This window comes from Chlorocebus sabaeus, chromosome 25 (assembly GCF_047675955.1).
Source record: "Chlorocebus sabaeus isolate Y175 chromosome 25, mChlSab1.0.hap1, whole genome shotgun sequence".
Classification (NCBI taxonomy): Eukaryota; Metazoa; Chordata; class Mammalia; order Primates; family Cercopithecidae; genus Chlorocebus; species Chlorocebus sabaeus.
In genome coordinates, this window is record NC_132928.1 from 62,190,611 (window position 1) to 62,212,608 (window position 21,998).

The following is a 21,998-nucleotide window of genomic DNA, read 5'->3' on the forward strand; positions in this document are numbered from 1 at the left end:
CTGGTCTCGAACTCCTGACCTCAGGTGATCTACCCACCTTGGCCTCCCAAAGTGCTGGGATTACAGGCATGAGCCGCCTCGCCCAACCTAATCTTGTCTTCTTATAAGGACACGAGTCATATTGGATCAGGGCCCACACTAATGACCTCATTTTAACTTAATCACCTCTTTCAAGACCTTTTCTCCAAATACAGTCACATTCTGAGGTATTGGGAGTTAGGATTTCAACATAAGAATTTCAGGGGACAAAATTCAGCCCGTAACAGAAACTGAGGTTTAGTGATTATTATGTGTTAATGGATGAGGAAGGAACAAAAGAGTGAATGGGTTTCACACCTTCAGGACAAACAACCACTTTCTGGGTGGTTTATGGGGCAAGAGTACAAAGAGCTTGGTTTTGGGGGCCAGGGGAAGAAGAGATGAAGATGACTACGTTTGGCTGAACGCAGACAGATAATGGAGGCTGGCAGTATAGCCTGGATTTTAGGGCTGATTTGAAGCCTGTCCTGGGGCTTGCCAGGGCATCTCCAGCTGGACTAGGGGCCCAAGGCAGCTGTGAACCTTGCCTTGTTCCAACTGGCTTTAATTTTTTTCTTTGAAATGTTATTACCATATTTTAAATAAAAAGATAATGTGTCCTTGTCAAAAGAGAAAACCCTGCAACTGTTGCCTATCTCATTCAGAGGAAAAGCCACTGGTCAAGGAAGTTCTACCTAACACCCCCACCCGCTTGTCGCCCTCTTTCTGGTCTCCTAGAACTTCCCCTCATTCATGCTACCCTGGCCACACCCCTCCTTGCCTCTGACCACCTGTGAAAACCAGGAGCCATCTCTTTGTCACTTCATACTTTCATTTCCTTGGCTAGCATTAAGACTGGATGTCTTTTTTTTTTTTGAGACAGATGCTTGCTCTGTCACCCAGACAGGATTGCAGTGGCTCGATCTCAGCTCACTGCAACTTCTGCCTCCTGGGTTTAAGCGGTTCTCCTGCCTCAGCCTCCTGAGTAGCTGAGACTACAGGCACCCGCCACCATGCCTGACTAATTTTTGTATTTTTAGTAGAGATGGGGTTTCACCATATTGGCTAGACTGGTCTCGAACTCCTGACCTAGTGATCTGCTCACCTCGGCCTCCCAAAGTGCTGCGATTACTGACATGAGCCACTGTGCCTGGTGTGTCTTTTTATATGTTTGTAAGTAATCTGCTTTTCTGTCTCTGAGAATTGCCTATTTATACCTTTTGCTGATGTATCTCTTGGACTACTAGTCTTAGCTTTCATTTTCAAAGTATTATTATTTATTCACTTATTTTTTTTTTTAGAGACAGGGTCTCACTCTGTAACCCAGGCTGGAGTGCAGTGACGCAGTCAGGGCTCACTGCAGTTTTGACCTCCTTGGGCTCAAGTGATCCTCGCACCTTAGCCTCTGAGTACCTGGGACTAAGGCATGCACCATCATGTCCAGCTAATTTTTTATTTTTTGTAGAGGCAGGGTCTTGCCATGTTGCCCAGGCTGGTCTCTAACTTCTTGGCTCAAGCAGTCCTGCTAGCTCGGCCTCCCCACGTGTTGGGATTGCAGGCCTGAGCCACCGCATCTGGCCCATTTTTCAAGCTATTATTGACTGAATTCCAAACCTGTGAAAAGCTTTAGGAATGAAGCTATTCATCTCAGAATTATTTACAGTAGTGAAAAATTGGAAACAAATGACCACCAATGGGGAATGGTTGTGTAGACAGTGGAAAGCTTATTAGGCAACCATTAAAAAGGATATTTATTAATAGTAAAATGACAAAGTAACATGAAATACAAATATATGAAATAACATGAAGTCTTAGATTATAACATAATACTAAATGAAAAAAATGATTCTTCAGGAAAATTTTTTTTTTTTTTTTTTTTTGAGACGGAATCTCGCTCTGTCACCCAGGCTGGCATGTAATGACGTGATCTTGGCTCACTGCAGCCTCTGCCTCCCAAGTTGCAGTGGTTCTCCTGCCTCAGCCTCCCAAGTAGCTGGGATAACAGGCATATGCCACCATGCCCAGCTAATTTTCATACTTTTAGTAGAGATAGGGTTTCACCATGTTGGCCAGGCTGGTCTCAAACTCCTGACCTCAGGCGATCCGCCCGCCTTGGCCTCCCAAAGTACTGGGATTACAGGCGTGAGCCACTGCACCTGGCCGGGAAAAAATTATATGTAAAATGATTACAGTTTATAAATAAAGACTTTGGACGGCCATCTGCCATCATATTAATAATGGCTGTGTTTAAAAGTGGTATTATGGGCAACTTTGATTTTTTCCTACTTTTCTGCACTTTTATATTAAGTTGATTTACTTGAAAATAAAAAGAAAAATGATCACAAGGGCTTGGCTCGGTGGCTCACGCCTGTAATCCCAGCACTTTGGGAGGCCAAGGCGGGTGGATTACCTGAGGTCAGGAGTTTGAGAACAGCCTGGCCAACATGGTGAAACCCCGTCTCTACTAAAAATACAAAACATTAGCCAGGCATGGTGTTGGGTCCCTGTAATCATAGCTGCCTGGGAGGCTGAGGCAGGAGAATCGCTTGAACCCAGGAGGCAGAGGTTGCAGTGAGCCAAGATCATGCCATTGCACTCCAGCCTGGGGAACAAAGTGAGACTCTGTCTCAATTAAAAAACAAAACAAAACAAAACCAAAAAAACAGAAAAGAAAAATGATCACAAAGTATCACTCAAAACATAACAACTTTAATGGAAATAAAAATACAAGAAGGGAAACATTTGCTCATAATGTGCTACCCCTAAGAAACCACACAGCCCTGTTCTTCCCTCTTCCCTTAGAACCCCTGTCTATAGGAATACATAATTTGTAGGTAGTTTTGAACAAACGATCCAGTTTTACAATGAAACATTAATATTTGAAATCTAACACTGAGGAGAGAATTAAGGAGGCTGTGGCAATTTTTAAAAAATTATTTATTTATTTATTTATTTATTTAGACAGAGTCTCACTCTATCGCCCAGGCTGGAGTGCAGTGGCGCAATCTCAGCTCACTGCAACCTCTGCCTCCCGGGTTCAAGTGATTCTCTTGCCTCAGCGTCTCGAGTAGCTGGTATTACAGGCGCCCGCCACCACGCCTGGCTAATTTTTTTGTATTTTTAGTAGAAACGTGGTTTCACCATGTTGGCCAGGCTGGTAGCAAATTAAACAGAGTAGTAAAACATTATATGGTGCCACTAAATTATCTGGAGTTGTTCCAGAGGTCAGGGTGATTGAGGTATCTCCAGTGGGTCATTGCTATGAGCACTGGGCAGTGTGAGTCCTGGCCTCACATTTGGTAGCAGGCCATCTGTATCTATCAGCCCCCCAGGCCCCTCAGGCCTCAATGAAAGAAAGCTAATTGTAGAGTCAAGAATATGACCTGCTATAATGGTTCGATCCTCGGAGAAGGAAGGACTCCACAGCCTGGTGAGGACCCCTCTCCCCAGCTCTGAGGATCAGCAAGTCATTCAAGGGCAGTACCAGGTGGTGGTTAAGACCTGGACTATGGATCCGGAAGTACCTGGGTTCAACCCTGGCTCTAGACATTAGGCATGTTACTAACCTCTCTGAGCCTCAGTTTCCCTAGCTGTGAAATCAGAGTCACTGTGAAGACTGAATGAGAAAACTCATACATGTGGTTCCTGGACCAGAACAAATCTTCAACCAGTGGTTATAATTATTACTCTGTGTGTCTATCCTGTATCTTTTCTGCTGCAGTGAAAGTTAGTTATTCAATGAAAGGGAGTAACCTGCTGACAGGGGTGGTCTGGGTGCCTCGATGCTGTGGTCAGTGGATTGGCATCACACTCAGCACCCTGCCCAACACAAGCACCACCCCCGCACCCCCATAGCTGCTGCCACTGCCTTCCTAAGAACAGTGACTTCCTGTTTTCTAAGTTCTTACCCTGCAATGTCATCACCAGTTGTGCCTGAGCCTGGGGGTGGAGCTGGGCAGCAGCAGGACTCAGGACTCAAAGTTGGGGGGTCAAAGGAAGGAAGGTTGGGGAGTAGAAAGCTGGCCACTCCTACCTGGATCGTGAGATACTGTGATTCATATTGATTCCATTAGTACCTACCGACTGAGCGCTTAGCAGGTACCAAGCCCTTCCCATTTGAGTGTCACACACCCTGGGAGGTCGCTGTGATTACTCAGTGATTGCACAGTAGCAACGCCAGGACTTGGATTGCAGTTGTCTCCTTCGTAGGATTTATTCTTACCTGTCGGGCTTCCTACCAAAGTGGAAACAAGCTGGATGGGGGTGAGGTTTGAAAGACTGCCCAATAGAAATGGGAGGATCTGTGTGATTTGTGCTTCTGAAGGCAGAACTAGGTTCAAAGTTTTTTTTAACTCTGAAAATTAGAGCTCTCCACCAGTGATTGCTGAGTGCTGAGCTTCCTGTCACCAGAGATATTCAAGCGGAGGCCAGAAGTGCTACCAAAGAAGAAACTCCTGGAAGACGTGGGAGGTCCTCTGTATGAGAGGACCCCCAGAGGCACTGGGATAAGAGAAGGGACTTTGCATCAGATGCACTCAGAAAATCTCTAGCTGTGTGACCTATTTGAGCCGCAATGTCATTATCTGCAAAGTAGAATTGGTAATAATTCTGCCCGTATTGTGCAAGGTTGGTCTGAGGATTAAGCCGGATCATGCAAGTGCAAAGAGCTCTCTAACCTGTATGCTTCGTGCATGCGTTACATCATTATCATTTTGTGAAGTGAGGAGTTCTCAGAAAGGCTACACACTACTGAGCTCCTACTGTGTGCCAGGCACTTTGTACATACCCATTATCTGTTTTGTTTTGTTTTCTTTTTTTTTTTTTTTTTTTGAGACGGAGTCTCACTCTGTTGCCCAGGCTGGAGTGTAGAGGTGGGATCTCCGCTCACTGCAAGCTCCACCTCCTGGGTTCACACCATTCTCCTGCCTCAGCCTCCCAAGTCGCTGGGACTACAGGCACCCGCCATCACGCCCGGCTAATTTTTTTTTTTTTTTTTTTTTTTGTATTTTTAGTAGAGACGGGGTTTCACCGTGTTAGCCAGGATGGTCTCCTGACCTCATGATCCGCCTGCCTTGGCCTTCCAAAGTGCTGGGATTACAGGCATGAGCCACTATGCCCGGCCCCCATTATCTGCTTTTATCTTCATACACTCCTGAAGAGTGGGTATCCCCATCCTGAGCTGGGAAACCTGGCCAGGTTCTGTCCCTAACTCTGGCATGATGGGGGGGGAGGTCGGAGGGCCGTCCCCTGCTGCCACTGCTTGTATCTGCAGAGTCTCTCAGCATGCGCCAGTGTGCAGGGCACCCCACAAACTGTACCTCATTGCTCCGCGCCCATGAAGTCGGTCTTATCAAAGCCCTTTTGCAGACAGGAGAACTGAAGCTCAGAGAGGTTAAGAAAGCTGTTCCAAAACAAGCCAATAATGGGGCAGATTCCACATTTGAGTCTTAGAGTCTTTCTGACTCGAAGGCTTATGTTCTTTGCTCTTTTCTAAGCCTGTGATGTGCTGGTGAGGAGGGGAAACGAGCAAATGAAACTATATGGCACCATCTGTGCTTGCCAGAGCCAGTGGTGGGGGGAGGACTCGAAGTGAAACGTTTACAAGCCGTTGTGACTAAGTGTCAAAAGTGGGCAAAATGGCAAGGGCTGTGAGTTCAGAGGTAGGTGGAAACTCTGGGTCCTGTGCCCACAGGTCAGGTGCATCAAAGGCATAAGGCTAAGAGAAGCACCTGGAGTCAGGAGACCCAGGAATTCCCTTCCAGCTTTGCCACTAACCTGCAGGTGTCCTTGGTGAAGTTGCTTCATTTCTCTGATCTCAGTTTATCCACCTGTGAATTGGGCCCAATAATAGCCCCCTGTTTGTCTCCTGGCACTCATAAGAATCAAACTCCATCAGACACAGGAAGTCACTTTAAAAGTAGAAATTAGGGTTCAAATGAGAAGAATCCTTATTAGTTGGATGTGAGGGAGTGCTGCAGATGCCCAGCTCTGAAACAGGATTTGCTGGAGAAGGAGGTTGACTGGAGGGGAAGAGGGCACCAGTGTGTATTTGCAGCCTCAGGGTATGGCAGGACCAGGTTGATTAAGGCCTGATCCCTGTTAGCAGAAGTTCACAGTCTGGCTCAGAGACAACACAGTTCAAGTAAATCTCACCCAGAGAAACCAGATTCTGTAAGGATAGGTGTGTCTCCCCCATGGTGCACTCTGGGGCCCCAGAATCTTCCTGTTAATGGTCAGTGCCATGAGACTTCCTGAACTCAGGGCTTTTATGAAGATGACAAAAGGCTATAAAGGGATGGTGAGGCTCACTGTCACTAATTAGACTCACAACACTTGGATACAATGACCCATATGCCTAGATACTCTGTGATCCTCTTTGGCTGCCCCCAGCCTCCTCTGAGCATCTCACATGGCCTATTCCTGGTATCTTGCTACAGGGCAAGAAGGTTCCAGCTTCTTGTGCATGGGCTTAAAGTAGAAATCATGGCAATAACAATAGGTGGCATAATGGAATACATACTCTTATGGGGTCCTTCGCCCCATAAGAATTATTTTATTTGATCTTCACCCCATAAGAAGTATCGTATTTGGCCAGGCACGGTGGCTCACGCCTGTAATCCCAGCACTTTGGGAGGCTGAGGTGGGTGGATCACTTGAGTTCAGGAGTTTGAGACCAGCCTGGCCAACATGGCGAAACCCCGTCTCTGCTAAAATTATAAAAATTAGCAGGGTGTGGTGGTGCATGCCTGTAATCCTAGCCACTCGGGAGGCTGAGGCAGGAGAATCACTTGAACCCGGGAGGCAGTGGTTGCAGTGAGCTGAGGTCATGCCATTGCACTCCAGCCTGGGCAACAGAGTGAGACTATATCTCAAAAAAAAAAGTATCATAATTAACCCTCACCACCATCTAACGAGACAGGTTGTATTGTTATCCCCATTTTACAGGTGAGAAAACCAAGGCTTAGAGAAGTTCCATAATACACAGTTCGGAAGTACAGTGTATAAGAAAGACCAAAGCTTTAATTTTGTTCCTTCTATCTGTTTAACAGAAATTTACGTTTGTTGTAGGGTGTAGCTGCATTTCTATGGAAGGCCGGGCTTCCCTCTCACATGCTCTGGCCGCTGTCATGATGCAGGTCTGAATCTCAATCCATTCATGGCCATGCAATGAAGTCCCCATGCTCAGGTTCCACTCCAGGCCACTTAAGTCAGAGCCTCAGGGGAGAGGGCAGTGGATTGAGAGTCTGTGTGAGAGCTCTCTGTCAGTCTCTGGGGCTCCTTTCAAATGCTGAGGTTCTCCTGGGTGCTGCAAATCTTGGGTAGGGATCAGGAACATGAAATAAACCAGCTTCTCCACTTGTACAGAAAAGTAGCTACCGTGTAAAACCCAAAACCTCCTAGGAAGCAGCTGCTGGTCCCTTTGGGATGGAATTGGTAGAAATATGAAGAAGCCGCAGGAGGGCGTGCAGGGAAGAAGCCAGGACCAAGAATAGAGTGGCGATGCGGTGCCTTTGAGCTGGCATCCTGCAAAACTGTCTGCTGTCCAGGGAAGCCCCTGCACCTCGTATGTGGCCTCAAGAGCTAAGCCTTAAGCCCCATGAAGGTAGGGACTCAGAAGACTCGACCCAAATATCAGACATCATTGTCTTTTGATTCTCATCACAACCCTTAAGGTAGATATGATTACCCTCCATTTAATAGATGAGGTAACTGAGGCCCAGAGAGGGGAGTTACTTGTCTAAGACCACACAGTTAGTAAGTGGCAGAGGAAGTACTCGAACCCACCTGCACGCAATCCAGAGTTCATTCCATTTCAATAGTTCCCCGCACGAGCAGATGCCCAATGAATATTTAATTAATCGCATAACTGAATCAGGTCCTGCATCCCTGCATGGAGCTTTCTGGGCCGTGACTGTCTTCCTCAGGCCCATCTCTCCCAGCACAGGCATAGTGGGACTGACGAGAGGAGGGTCCGACACAGGAAATTATATTGGGGTTGATATCCTCTCCTCCACCCACCCACACACAACACACTTGTCATCAGTCATAAAGCTGTGCAGAAAAGAAGGAAGGAAGGAAGGAAGGAAGGAAGGAAGGAAGGAAGGAAGGAAGGAAGGAAGGAAGGAAGGAAGGAAGGAAGGAAGGAAGGAAGGAACGAAGGAAGGAAGAAAACTTGTTCATATTACTTATCTCAGGGAGGTGCCCAATCCTCCTGCCCCTCTACAGTGCTGAGTCTGCACAACACAAAGAAATATTTCTTATTTGTGCTAAATTTACTGTCCAGTAATTTTTCTGTTCTCATTTTCTGTGACAAGCAGCTGAGTGATTTTCTCCTGGCTTTTCTTCTGAGTCTCAACCAGTCCCATAAATCGCCACAGTTATCTCCTCTGCAGTCCTAACAGCAAAAAGTCACCCTAGCTTTGGTGGCCTTCATGGGGGCTGGCTTGTCCCCCAGAGGCCTTTAGATCCTCCCTAGGTCAGTGAGGACTTCCAGCAATACCTTGGGGTCAGAGGGCAGGCACACCTGGGGCTGGGCCCGGCATCTTCCTCATCACTGAAGCTCAGCCCTGAAACATTCCATGATATCGAGTGATTGTCTACCCTGGGCCCTGCACTCTGATGCCGGGGCTGGAGGAAGAGGCAACAATGAAGATGCAGCCATTGGTCTCAGGTGCTGGCAGCCTAGATGGAGGGGCATCTGAGTCCTGAGGAGTTGGGTCTGTAGAGCACTTTGGGAGATATCGGCTCTTGAACCGACATCCTCTCACTTTTTCCTCAGGGGTTCAGGTGGTGGGTTTCAGTCTGATTTCAACAGGTGTTGAGTGGAGGGGTAGAACACAGGCCTGGAAGAGGATCTAGCTGAACAGGCAAGGGGGTAGAAAAATATGGGTGTGTTCAAGGAAGAATGGGGTATAAAAGACAGGAGCAGAGGGACAGGGTGGCATAAAGCTGTAATCTTTTCAGGCCTGGACTTGTTATGGCAGAGCCCTAACATGGCTGGACAAAGAGCTTGGACTCTCATCCGAGTGGCTGGGTCTCTGGGCAGGGTCTGTGGGAAGTTTGCAGAGATCAGCTGCCTGGGGGCAAGAGGGGTCCTGAATTAGGGTTGGAGTCAAAAGCCTGGGGACAGAGGGATTCAGGGTGGTGGGGGTGGGAACACTGGCAGTTGCCTTTGAATCATCTGCTTCCATAGTTCCTCGGGAGGCCAAAATGTTGCTGGTATGGAGGGGCAGGCAGGACTGGCCCAGGGGCAGGAAGGGGGAGAGAGCTGCTAGGGGTCAGTCCTGGGCTGCCTGTCACTGTGTGCTCTGAACCGGAATCCTCAGTGCATCTGTCAGAGGGTGGGTAGCAGGAGGATCTGACGATGATTACATTTAAGGCAGTGTCTGCAGAAATGTTAGTTTCGACCTGTTCAACTAAGAGGCAGCTGACAGAGCATACATAACCTGCCCCAAATCACACAGCCAGAAAGAATGACAGTACTCCCACATACGGCCTCCACTCCCTCTGCCCGCATCTGGGCCCAAAGGCCACCAGAGGGCGCCCAGGCCTTGGGAGACAGACACTGGCTGGGCTGGCCTGGGACCTCTGCTCTAGTTAGGAGGCACCCGTGGAGTGAGATGGATACCACGTCCTGTTTTACAGATTGAGTTGCTGCACATTTACCTAGTAGGAAGTATGGTCAGACTAAAATCCAAGTCTCCTCATTCACAGGGCTGTGATGTTTCTAATAAAACCGCTAACTTTTTTTTTTCTTTCTTTTTCTTTTTTCTTTTCTTTTTTTTTTGAGACGGAGCCTCACTCTGTGTGCTAGGCTGAAGTGCAGTGGCATGATCTCGGCTCACTGCAACCTCCGCCTCCCAGGTTCCAGCGATTCTCCTGCCTCAGCCTCCAGAGTGGCTGTGATTACAGGTGCCTGCTACCACACCCAGCTAATTTTTGTATTTTTAGTAGAGACAGGGTTTCATCACGTTGACCATGCTGGACTTGAACTCCTGACCTCAAGTGATCCACCCGTGTCGGCTTCCCAAAATGCATGGATTACAGGCATGAGCCACTGCACCTGGCCCCAAAATGCAAACTTTTAATTAACCAAGAGTGTATACTGTATCTGCATTCTTCAGCCCATTGTACTCCAGTGGCAGTGCCAACTAAAAGTGCTTTAACTACAGCTTGACAAAGGTTAATATGGCACTAGGAGTTAGGGGCCCCTGGGAAATTTGCAGTGGGAGAGGCTAACACAGAAGAGACCTTTGAGCAGCATTTTGTAGGATGCATCAAATGTTACCGAATAGTAGGGTTTCGGGAGAGAAATGGAGGGAACATCAAGAGGGAACAGTGCATGCAAGGCACAGGGCAAATAGTTCAGAAGAGCAAGGCATGTCCTGGGAATGCGGTGTGTGTAGTGGGAGGAGGGGAGCCAGGGAAGGCTGAGGCCATGGAGCTGGGACTGGGGGGCAGGGAGATGTTGGGCCTAGGTGGGGAGGGGCACCAAAGGTACCTCTGTCTGTTGCCCATGAAACCCTTCAGGGCACAGGGAAGGGAAGCTGAGCACCAGATCCCACTGTCCTGGGTGGGAGAGTGCCTGGTACTGAGGAGGTAGGGAGTGTGGGGAGAGTTAACCCAGATTCTTGCTGTCCTAGTTAACTGGTAGATATTGAAATGATCTCATTTGACCATCATTTGACCTGTTGTCTCCCATGGGTAGGCCTCAGAGCCACACACCTCAGGCCAGGAGTACCATTCATCCAGATGTGAACACCTTCCAGAGGCTTCCAGAGTTCTTGGTTCACACAGGCCCTAACATGGCTGGGCTTCTGCCGCTGAGGCAGGAGCTCTGCACAAGAGAACAGCTTCATCTGGCTGCCTTGTTTCCACCTCCCCTCCCCCATATTGCTCCAGGTTTTTTGGCCCCACAGGGGCCACGTCTACCATTGGTGCCAATAGGTTTTCCAGGAACTGATTGAGGTGGGAGGGAGGAAGGGGGTTGTGATCAGGCTGAAGCATGGGGTTTGGATATAGTCTCCGTGTCATGATTTCGTTGGTCACAGTCAGTCCTAGTGCCACCCTGGGATGATGGAGATGTGTTCTGGTCACCTTGGGCCTGGCTGACCAGCTTTATCTCTTGGCACAGAGGCACAGAGCTTTGGCCTGCTGGATCCCAAACTCTGCTACCTGCTGGATGGAATCCTCTTCATCTATGGTGTCATTCTCACTGCCCTGTTCCTGAGAGTGAAGGTGGGTACCACTGGGCTTTGGGAGGAGGGCACAGGGTCCTCCACTTGATGGATGTTCAGAAGGGCCTTGGTCTTGCAAAGTCTCAAGCTTGGGTGGTGCCTGGGGCTTGGTATCCAGGAGCAAAGCAGGGACCAGCCAAGTGTGTGCCTTGAGTGGGCTGAGGAAGAGGTGGCAGTGTCTGGCTGAGATGGACAGGGTGGGAGGGAGAGCCTGGTGCTAGGCGCCTCCATGACAAGCTGTACAAATGTGCGCACATCAGAGGATCCCAGGGGAGGCGATGCTGCTGGCGACAAAGGGGCTTACACTTAGGCAGAGGTCCTGCTGTCCAAGTGTGAATGAAGGCCATGTTAGCTTTTCTCTTGAAAAGGCTCTTTCCTCACCTGTAGTGGGAGAGCGGACAGAGCCTGGGTTTTCACTTGGTGCCTTGCAGACCCTGGATTTCTCTGTGGGGCTGGTCATGGTGTGGGCAGAGGGTGGAAGAATTTAGGAGTAAAGGGGAGGATCCAGTCCCAGTTATCACTGCGGTGCTCCCCAACCCATTTCTTGTTTGAATTTTGGACTTTGGCATAGTATTTTATTTGAAAAACCAAATCTTACTGAGTTTCTTGTTTTAAGTTTGAAAATGCTGCCCTAGATGATTTCTAAGGTTGTTTCCAACGCTCTAGATCTGTAAGACATTGCAGTTTCTCCCGCCTGAAGCGGCATGAAGTGAAGCAAGAGTGAGCCTATGTCAGCTTCCAACAGATGCTCAGGACACTAAGCGAACGCTAGGCTTCCTGGACACCAGTGCAGCCGGGCGATGGCTGAGGGCTGGGCGAGTGATGCACGTACAGCACCCTGCCCCCGGGGTCAAGATAGGAGGCGGGACCTTGACCAGCCACCATCCACCCTGGATTGTCCTCAGAGTCCCCGGAGGAAGGGACCCTAGAGAATACTCATGTGCCCGGGGGCGCAGACCAAGAACCTGACACCTCTGCGCACGCGCGAGGGCGCTAGCCCGGGAAGAATAAACGCCAGCGGGTCCTGGGCCAGCGTGATGGATGCACGTGTCACAGGCGGGAGGAAAGACAGTTGCTCAGAAAAAGGGGCTGCCACGCCCCGGCCCCTGCAAGGGCTCAGCCCCAGGAGGCAGGGCACGCATTGTTAGTTGCCAAGGAGCGGAGTAGGGCTGTCCCTCAGGTCACCGCGCGCCCTGGCACCCCGGCAGCCCCGCGCGCCCTCGCGGAGCAGTAACGCGCTTTGCTCTCTGTGTTGCAGTTCAGCAGGAGCGCAGACGCCCCCGCGTACCAGCAGGGCCAGAACCAGCTCTATAACGTAAGTCAGTCTCGCCGCAGACCCTCCGGAAAGGAAGGGCAGTCCCCTCCTCGGACCTAGGGAACATGCCCGCCAGAGTCTCGGGTTTAAGTCTGGTCCCCAGCCATCACCTCTGCGACCCGGCTGCAACTTGTTTAACCTCAGTTGTCTAACCCGTAAATCAGGTGTAGTAATTGTACCTGTCTCAAAGAGCGCCATAAAGATTACATGCTTTAATGGCTTGATGCGTGGAAAGAGCTTAGTATAGTGCCTGCCATTAGTGAGCCCCCAAGCCATCAGCAATTTGCAAAGGCTAGAGACAGGTAGAGAAGGCATGTATTAGAATCTTCCCAGAGGAGGGGAAAGCGATTTCACACTCCGTGTGCAATGGGACTGTGGTGGAATTGACTACCACCTCTGAGCCCCAGCTTCTCTATTTGCTCATGAGAATGTTGTTCCTTATCCCGTTGGACTGATTGGCATATAGTTCTTGGTGACCTTTGGGGATCCCATCCACCGTCATCTTAATGCGTGTTCTCTGAGAGGTCCTCTGGGATGATGGTCTCCAGATGGACCAGTTACCATCCCCTCCCCAGCCCCTGCCCCTCTTTTTGTGAGCCACCCCAGAGAGGGAAACCATACTCTCCAGACCAGCTGGCCCCATCCTTCTGAGGTTCCTCTGTCTTGTGTCTGACACTTTCTTGTCTGTTGTAGGAGCTCAATCTAGGACGAAGAGAGGAGTACGATGTTTTGGACAAGAGACGCGGCCTGGACCCTGAGATGGGGGGAAAGCCGGTAGGGGTTCCTCTATCTTCCTGTGTGTTCCTGCATGTGTGGTGGGGTTCAGCCCAGGCTACAGGGGAGGGTTCCTCAGCTCACTCTGCAACCAGACTCGACCCTCACGTGTGGGCCCAGGACAAGAGAAGAGATGGAGACCCACTCGCTGCTGCAACCTGTTCCTTCCTCCTTGGCTCCATTCTGCATCTCAAGGGGCCGCATCCCCGGAAGTGGTACCCACTGCTCATGTCTAAGCTCTACCCACTTCCCCTCAAACTGCTCCTTGGCCATCCTGAGATGCACACATGGTGGCACCATCTGCCCCAAGAGGACAGACCTGGTGAAGAGGTCCATACAGGAAGGGCCCAAGACCACTGGATAACCCACGTATAGTTGGGGTATGGTCCCTGGGGGGCTCTGATCTTTTGGCTTTGTAGACACTATACCCTGTGGGTAGGGGAGCGGCTGGATGAGACCACAGTAAGGTAGGGTCCTCTTTGTTTTTTCTCCTTCATTCTGATTTCCTTCCTTCCTTCCTTCCTTCCTTCCTTCCTTCCTTCCTTCTTTCCTTCCTTCCTCTGTCTTTCTCTATTTGTTTTATATTGACAAATTATAGTTCTACATATTTATGGGGTACGAAGTATTGTTATGATTTTTGAATATCATGTGAAATTATTAAATTAAGCTAATTAACATATTTATCACTTCAAATACTTAATTTTTTGTGATGAGAACATTAGCAATTTACTCTTAGAGATATTAAAATGTATAATACTCACATATTAGCTATATTCAGCATGTTGTACTGCTGATCTAAAAGTAAATTACTCTTTCTATCTAATTGAGGCTTTGTACCCTGTGACTATCATCTCCCCATTCCCCATCCCCTCATTCCCCAGCCTCTGGTAAACATCATGCTACTTATCCATGCTTCTGTGAGTTAAACTGTTTTAGATTCCACATATAGGTGAGAACATGCAGTGTTTGTCTTTCTGTGCCTGGCTGATTTCACTTAGCATAATGGTCTCTAGATCCATCCATGTTAGAGAGAATGACAGAATTTCTTCCTTTTTAAAAGCTGAATAGTATTCTATTGTGTGTATGTTCCACAGTCTCTTTATCTGTTCATTCTTTGATGGACACTTAGGTTGATTCTGTAACTTGGTTATTGGGTTTTTTTTGTTTGTTTTTTGTTTTTTTTGACGGCGTTTCATTTTTGTTGCCCAGGCTGTAGTGCAATGGCGCAATCTTAGTTCACCACAACCTCCACCTCCTGGGTTCAAGCAATTCTGCCTCAGCCTCCCGAGTAGCTGGGATTACAGGCATGCACCACCACGCTTGACTAATTTTGTAGTTTTTTAGTAGAGATGAGTTTCTCCATGTTGGCCAGGCTGGTATTGAACTTTCGACCTCAAGTGATCCACCCACCTCAGCCAACCAAAGTGCTGGGATTCCAGGTGTGAGCCACCACACCTGGCCTTGTTTATTGTTAATAGTGCTACAATCAACATGGGAGTATAGACATTTCTTCAACAAACAGACTTCAAATCTTTTGGGTCAATACTCAGAAGTGTGATTGTTGGGTCATATGGTAGTTCTATTTTTAGATTTTGAGGAGCCTCAATGCTGTTTTCCATAATGGTTGTATTAATTTACATTTCCATCAAGAGTGTTCAAGGGTTTCCTTTTCTCTCTATCATCATCAACTATTGTTGTCTTTTGTCTTTTTGGTAATACCCATCTTAACAGGCATGAGGTGATCTCATTGTGGTTTTACCTTTTATCTCCCTAATGGTTGGTGATGTTAAGCATTCTTTCATGGATCTCTTACCCATTTTTATGTCTTCTTTTGAGAAATGTCTATTCACCTATGATTTATTATTAATACGAAGTTTTACAGTTTCAGGTCTTGTGTTTAAGTCTTTAATCCATTTTGAGTTGATTTTTGTATATGGTGTGAGGTAAGGTCCAATTTCATTCTTTTGCATGTGGATATCCAGTTTTTCCCATACCGTTTATTGAAGAGACCATTCATTTCCCATTGTATATTCTTGGCATCTTTTGCTGATTGCTCGGCTGGGACCTATGTTACTATATTGAATAGAAGTAGTGAGTGTCAGCATCTTTGTCTTGTTTCAGATCTTAGAAGAAAGAGAGGAAAGGCTTCAGCTTTTCCCTGCTGAGTGTGGTGTTAGCTGTGGATTGGTCGTATGTGGCCTTTATTGTGTGGAGGCGCATTCCTTCTATATCTAATTTGTTGAGAGTTTTTAGCATGAAAGGAAGTTAAATTTTGTCAAATGCTTTTCCTGCATCTAGTGAGATGATCATGATTTTTGTTCTTCATTCTGTTAATGTGGTGTATCATGTTTATTGATTTCATTTGTTGAACCATCCTTGCATCCCAGGGATAAATCCCACTTGATTACAGTGAATGATCCTTTTAATGTGTTGTTAAATTTGGATTGTTAGGGTCCTCTTAAGAGCAGGGCTCAGGACAAAGGCCAGGACTGTCTTGGTGGAAGGGCAGTGCTGCCAGATGCTGACAGTGATCACACCTGTCCATCTAGCCCCTGTCCAGGCTGAGCCCTGTGCTGGTTGTGTTGTTGCTAGAGTGAATGGGCAGTAGAGAGGCTGTTGATTTCATTGACCACTCCTCACCCCCACTATCCAAGCTTATCTTGCCTCCTCTCCTCTTGTCTGGACTAGGAGGGTGTGGGGAGGGCACCTCTCAGTAGGACCTCACTACCAGTGGCTGGCCCTGCTCCAAATGATGGTATGTGACACCTTTTGTCTTCAGTCAAAAGTCCCACTTGTCAGCTTGTGATGTGTGTGGTGTTCTGTCTGCAAAAGGACAATCTGCAGGCGTCCCCATGGCCTGCCCTGGGCAATGCCAGGGTTGGGTGGGCCCCTCTGGGAGAGCAAAGTGTATATCCAACTGCGGGTAACCAAGTATGAGCCATGTAGTGCCGTGCGGGCCCCAGCAGTGGCCTAGGCAAGGCTTGGGTAGCACAGGGAGGAGAGAGGCAGAGGGCAGAGCTCCAGGGAGCTGCGGTCAGGGGGCAGGATGGAGTTTGCTGTAATTTCATGGCTTGGGTTTGTGTTTCTGTCCCTCTAACGTCTTCCCTTTGTCTTTCCTAGCAGAGAAGGAAGAACCCTCAGGAAGGCCTGTACAATGTGAGTAGAGGAGACCTCACATTTGACTTTGGAAAGTTGGAGGAAGGACTGGAGGAGGGCTCCAGAGGAAGGGCTGGAGAAAGGGCTGGAGGAGAGGCTGGAGGCTGGAGGAGGAGGGCTCCGGAGGAAGAGCTGGAGGAAGGGCTGGAGGAGGAGGGCTCCGGAGGAAGGGCTAGAGGAAGGGCTGGAGAAAGGGCTGGAGGAGGGCTCCAGAGGAAGGGCTGGAGGAAGGGCTGGAGGAGGGCTCTGGAGGAAGGCAGTTGCTCCACACTCTGTGGTCTTTGTCCAGACCTTCCCTTCTTGGGTCGAGTAATGTCTCACCTGCTTGCGGCCTGCAGGAGCACCTGCTTCTAGGAAGCCTCCTTAGCTAAAAAGTGCCGAGTAATCTCCCTTCCCTCCCTCCCCGACTGCTTCTGCTGGATTTCCCAGGTCGATCAGCCTGGGGCGTAGGGAGACACAGCAAGGTCAAGCTAGGCAAGGACAAGGTGGCTGGCCCCTTCGAGGGGCTCCTGTTCTGAGTGCTGAAGTCTTCTGAGTGTCTGCCCTTATAGGAAAGTCAACCTCACACTCCTGGGTGTGACCCTGAACCCTGATTGTCGATCTGGGTTGCCATGCAGGAGACCCTTGCTGGTGGCAGCCTCCTGTTAGGGAGATGCCTGCCCACTCCTCCTGCGGGGAGGGAGGGTTGATCCACAGCCCGTTTGTCTGTGTAAAGAGACAACTTGCTCAGATAAATGATTCTGGAGCTCCAGGTGAGCCCTTGTTTTGCCCAGTCTCCATGTCTTTGTCTAGAGCTCCATATCCTATCTTTTTGAGCCTAACTTAGCTCCTCAGCTCAGTGCAGAGAGCTGACAGCTCAGAGGAGACTCCAAAGGGCTGAGGACAAGGTGGGTAGGCTGGAGCTGGTTGTGGGCAGAGAAGTTTGTGTGCATAAAGTTTGGAGCCTTGATTGTGGGAGCCCTCCCTCCCTGCCACTGCTGCCAACTTGGGGATCAAGAAGCTTCCTCTTTTAGGGGAACCTGCTGCTTTCTGCATTAGTTGGTAAAAATCAGTGTTCCATGCCCTGTTCTACAGGCACTGCAGAAAGATAAGATGGCGGAGGCCTACAGTGAGATTGGGATGAAAGGCGAGGTGAGTGTTGCTGTTTCTTAATTCCCAAGGGAGTTCCTCGTGGCCCTCCAGACATGCCTGCTGCAGGCCCCCTTTCCCATCCACTTCTCATCCCAGCGGCAAACGCCCATGTGGTGGCCATCAGAGGTGAAGGCGAACCTGGCAGTCACCCAGTTGGGCACAACATAAGAACTAAGGAAGGGCTGATGCTCTTTCAGGACTGAAAACCAAATCTAGATTCTATGACAGCCTAAGCTTTGCAAAAGCAGGTCCATTTTAATAATAGGAAGCATCAAGTGCTTAATATGTGCTGCCATGTTCAGTGCTCAGGACCACAGGTCCCAGGGCAACATGAAAATGTGGGACCCTCTTGTTCATCAACAATTAAGGATTTCAAAATGGTGAGAGTGAAGCATTGACCCCTTCCAAGCAGGGGTTCTCTGTCATTTTATTTAATTCCCACAACAACCCAATGAGAAACATGTGCCCTGCGAGGCACAAGGAGGCAGAAGACCTTACCCAAGGTCTTCTCGCTGGTAAAGAGGGGCGTGTGAGTGAACTGACTATGCCAGAGCTCATAACTGCTCAAAACAGCTGGTTGTCAGTGAGCAAAAATGACTAGCCAAGAACTTTAAGAGCTGAAGGGAAGCCCATTTATCCAAGCAGTGGGCAGCACAGGTCCTGTGGGCCCCGGACCTCAGGAATCTGATGTCTGTGAGGACCTGACTGGGGTGGAGCAAACCCAAGCCCCATCGTGGCCAGGCCTCACCTTACTCGGCAGAGATGAAGGTCTGAGGATCCTTCTGTCTCAGGGACAGGGGTGCTGCTGGGAGACAGTTACCTCTGACTTCCTGGGTACCTTGGGAGGGGCCCTTGAGCAGAAATGCCAGTACTGACTGCCTGACTTTGTAATCCTTTTCTCATTTCACTCCCAAAGAACCAGCGCCGGAGGGGCAAGGGGCACGATGGCCTTTACCAGGTAGGAGTTGCCGGCGTCCCTTCTGCGGAAGGGGCACCACCTCACAAGGGGCAAGATCAAGGCCCCCACATTTTGTCTGCTGGTGGGCAACAGCTGGGCAGGGCAAGCCCAGGGCACCCATTTAGGCCAGCGGCAATGCCACTGCCAATAAGTCCCTAGAGCACAGCTGGGACTCAGCCATTCAAGCGAATTACTTGGCTCCAACCATGCCTTGCTTGGCCATGGCAGATAGAGCAGCAGCTGTCCAGAGGGTATGCGGCCTCCCCGCAGGTGCAGATGGAGGCAAAGGACCACACGAGTGATTATCCTGCCTCTTTGGGTTCTTGCAGAACCCTCATTCTGCGTCATTTCCTTAGGCCTCGTAAGATGAGAGGTTGGCTGGGAAGACTGAAGGAAAAAAAGCTAAGAAAAATGCCAGCTTCAAAAAGAAAATGTTATGTAGTTAGGTGCCTGGTTTTTGCAAATCAGTGCAGGCAATTATGTAAACTAAGCACGGTCTACTTCTCTCAAATACGATCCCCAGCAGGTTGTCATTTCTCTCCTTCTGGCTCCCATGGGCTGTTCATAGCTCACTCTTCTGACTCCAGTGTCAGCCCAGCTTGCCTGAGTTGAGTGATATCAAAATGGCCCCAGAAACTTACCTGTGTGTGGCTGCTGTTGATCCGTCTCCTTCCTGGCCCCCGGACCAGGGGACACGCATTCCAGCAGGTTTGGGGCCAACCTTGTGGGCCTGTGCCTGACCAAGAAAATACTAGAATCACTGGGCCTGGGAGGGAGGCTCGCAGACGGCTCAGGCCAAAGAGCCCCTCATCTCCCTGTGACAAGTCCAGGGAGACAAGTCCTTTGGGCCCAGGTATCAGGGACAGCAGATTGTCTGGAGCAGGCCTGGGCCCTTCCCCCTGATTCCTGCCCAGTATGGGAGGTGGGAGACTCCTTTCTCTTAGGTCCAACAGGAAGTTGGCGGCGCCCAAGCACTGTAAGGCACAGCATTTGCGGAGCTGAGAAGAGGGCTGAGAATTTAGCTGGAAAGGAGTTGCTGCAGGGACGTTCCCGGCAGGGCACAGAACCCATCTACCAATGAAGCTGTTGCAGCCAAGGCTCCCGCCCGTGGGGTCAGGGGGATTTTTCCTGGACCTCTGGAGGCTGCGTGGGTGGTCACGGGGCTGTGCTGCAGACACCTGTTGGCCTCCGGGTTGGCTCCTGCCCACACAGGTTACTGACCCACTTTTGTTTTCTGATTTGCTTTCACCAGGGGCTCAGTACAGCCACCAAGGATACCTACGACGCCCTTCACATGCAGACCCTGCCCCCTCGCTAACAGCCAGGGGATTTCACCACTCAAAGGCCAGACCTGCAGACGCCCAGATTAAGAGACACAGGATAAAGCATTTACAACCCGGTTCACTCATCTTCTCAGCCACTGAAGTATTCCCTTTTATGTACAGGATGCTTTGGTCATATTTAGCTCCAAACCGTCACACACAGACTGTTGTCCCTGCACTTTTTAAGGGAGTGTGCCCCCAGGGCTTACGGCCCTGGCCTTGGGCCCTCTGGTTTGCCAGTGGTGTAGGTAGACCTGTCTCCTGGCAGTTCCTCATTCTCCCTGGGAGGCTGGCACGCTGCCTCTCACAGCTGAGTTGTTGAGTCTGTTTTGTAAAGTCCCCAGAGAAAGCGCAGATGCTAGCACATGCCCTAACGTCTGTATCATTCTGTCAGTGTCTGAGTGGCTTCACTCCTGCTGTAAATTTGGCTTCTGTTGTCACCTTCACCTCCTTTCAAGGTAACTGTACTGGGCCATGTTGCGCCTCCCTGGTGAGAGGGCCGGGCAGAGGGGCAGATGGAAAGGAGCCTAGGCCAGGTGCACCCAGGGAGCTGCATGGGCATGGGAAGGTGGGCGGGCAGGGCAGGGTCCGCCAGGGCCTGCGAGGGTAGCGGGAGCCTCCCTGCCTTGGGCCTCTGTGCCGCACCATTGAACTGTACCACGTGCTACGGGGGCCAGAAGATGAACAGACTGACCTTGATGAGCTGTGCACAAAGTGGCAAAAAAAACAGTGTGGTTACACGTGTGAATAAAGTGCCAGGGAGCAAGAGGAGGCCCTTGATTCACCTCACACTTCCAGTGAATAACAAAATCATCATTGTGAAGGCCTCGCAGGAAGACCCAACCCATGGGACCTATAACCGCCCAGCGGACAGTGGCAGGACAGGAAAAACCCCAGTCAATGTACGAGGACACTGCTGTGTCATTACTGGCCACAGGCCATGGATGGAAAGCGCTCTCTGCTCTGCTTTTTTTCTACTGTTTTAATTTATACTGGCATGCTAAAGCCTTCCTATTTTGCATAATAAATGCTTCAGTGAAAATGCAGCTTTATTCTAAGCTTTATTTCAGCAGTCAGGCTTCTAATGGCAATTCAGCCATCAGTAAATCAGCAGGTTTCCCTTGAGGGAGGAGGGGAGCAGAACTGCTGATTCTCAGGAGAGAACAGGACAGTTCCTGGGAACCAGCGCATGAGCGCAGGTGCATCCTGCGGCCCGGAATGCTGCCATGTGGGTGGCGTTGCACAGGGCAAGTGGGCCGGGCATCCAGGCTGGGTGGCTGTGCCTTAGAGAGAGTGGGGTTTGGTGCAATAAGATGTGTCAGGATGGCCCCAGAACCAGAGAGGGCTATGGGAAAGGAGCCCTGCAGCACGGCACCAGCTTGTCGGGTGCAGGAAAAAAGCGCGAGAGACCGGCCTGGCACTCAGGCATTGGAATAGGCAGCGTGTGAGCAGGTGTCCGGAAGTTATGCACAGCAGCTGACACCACAGTGCAGAATGTCTCAGTGCACAGGGTTTGAGGGAGGGATGGAGGACAACAAGTCTTTTAGGTGTTTCCCTCAACAAAAGGTGGCCCCGTTCCTAGCAGTATTTCCTCTAACTGCAGTGGCTATATCTAAGGCCCCAATTCAACAAGCCCACCAACTAATATTGTGTGAAGACTGAAATCTGTACCTTGACTTTTCCAAAAAAGAAATCCAAGACCATGACTGTTAAACGTCCCTGAAAATTTGGGATTCCAACAGGAGCCAAGCATATCATCGCTAGGCATATTTAACAATTCACAGGCAACTCATAAAGAGAAGCCATTGGATTTGTAACAGCCTCAGGGGAATTCTGCTATTCACTGGGCTTTTAAAACTGAAGTCTGGTTCATCTATTAATGAAAGAGAGTGCCACTCACACCGAGGGCTTGTGCTACACCAAGTTTCAAGGTCAGCTGACTTATACATACAGGCTGTGACCTGGATGGCTGGTTTGAAAAAAGTGAGTTGTCCCAATTCTGTCAAGAATATGTCTCAGTCTAGGCATGGTGGCTCACGCCTGTAATCCCAGCACTTTTGAGGCTGAGGAAGGAGGAACCTTTGAGC

At 49.6% G+C, this 21,998-nt stretch overlaps 1 protein-coding gene across 4 annotated transcripts in view; it reads left to right on the forward strand.

Moving 5' to 3' along the window:
- CD247 (CD247 molecule) overlaps positions 1 to 20,957 on the forward strand; it is an 88,741-nt gene extending 67,784 nt beyond the window's left edge. Inside the window, exons 1-8 of one of the 4 annotated variants that reach the window (XM_073011820.1) lie at positions 9,306 to 9,930; positions 11,153 to 11,256; positions 12,514 to 12,570; positions 13,264 to 13,344; positions 16,465 to 16,500; positions 17,575 to 17,631; positions 18,548 to 18,589; positions 19,842 to 20,957. In XM_073011820.1, coding sequence (XP_072867921.1) covers positions 9,849 to 9,930; positions 11,153 to 11,256; positions 12,514 to 12,570; positions 13,264 to 13,344; positions 16,465 to 16,500; positions 17,575 to 17,631; positions 18,548 to 18,589; positions 19,842 to 19,907 — 525 coding nt within the window. In that variant the 5' untranslated portion in view covers positions 9,306 to 9,848 and the 3' untranslated portion in view covers positions 19,908 to 20,957. Of the gene's footprint in view, positions 1 to 9,305; positions 9,931 to 11,152; positions 11,257 to 12,513; positions 12,571 to 13,263; positions 13,345 to 16,464; positions 16,501 to 17,574; positions 17,632 to 18,547; positions 18,590 to 19,841 lie in introns of those variants that run through there. The other 3 variants (XM_073011821.1, XM_007989658.3, XM_007989656.3) reach the window with 3 other exon arrangements.
- Positions 20,958 to 21,998: the final 1,041 nt, after the last annotated feature.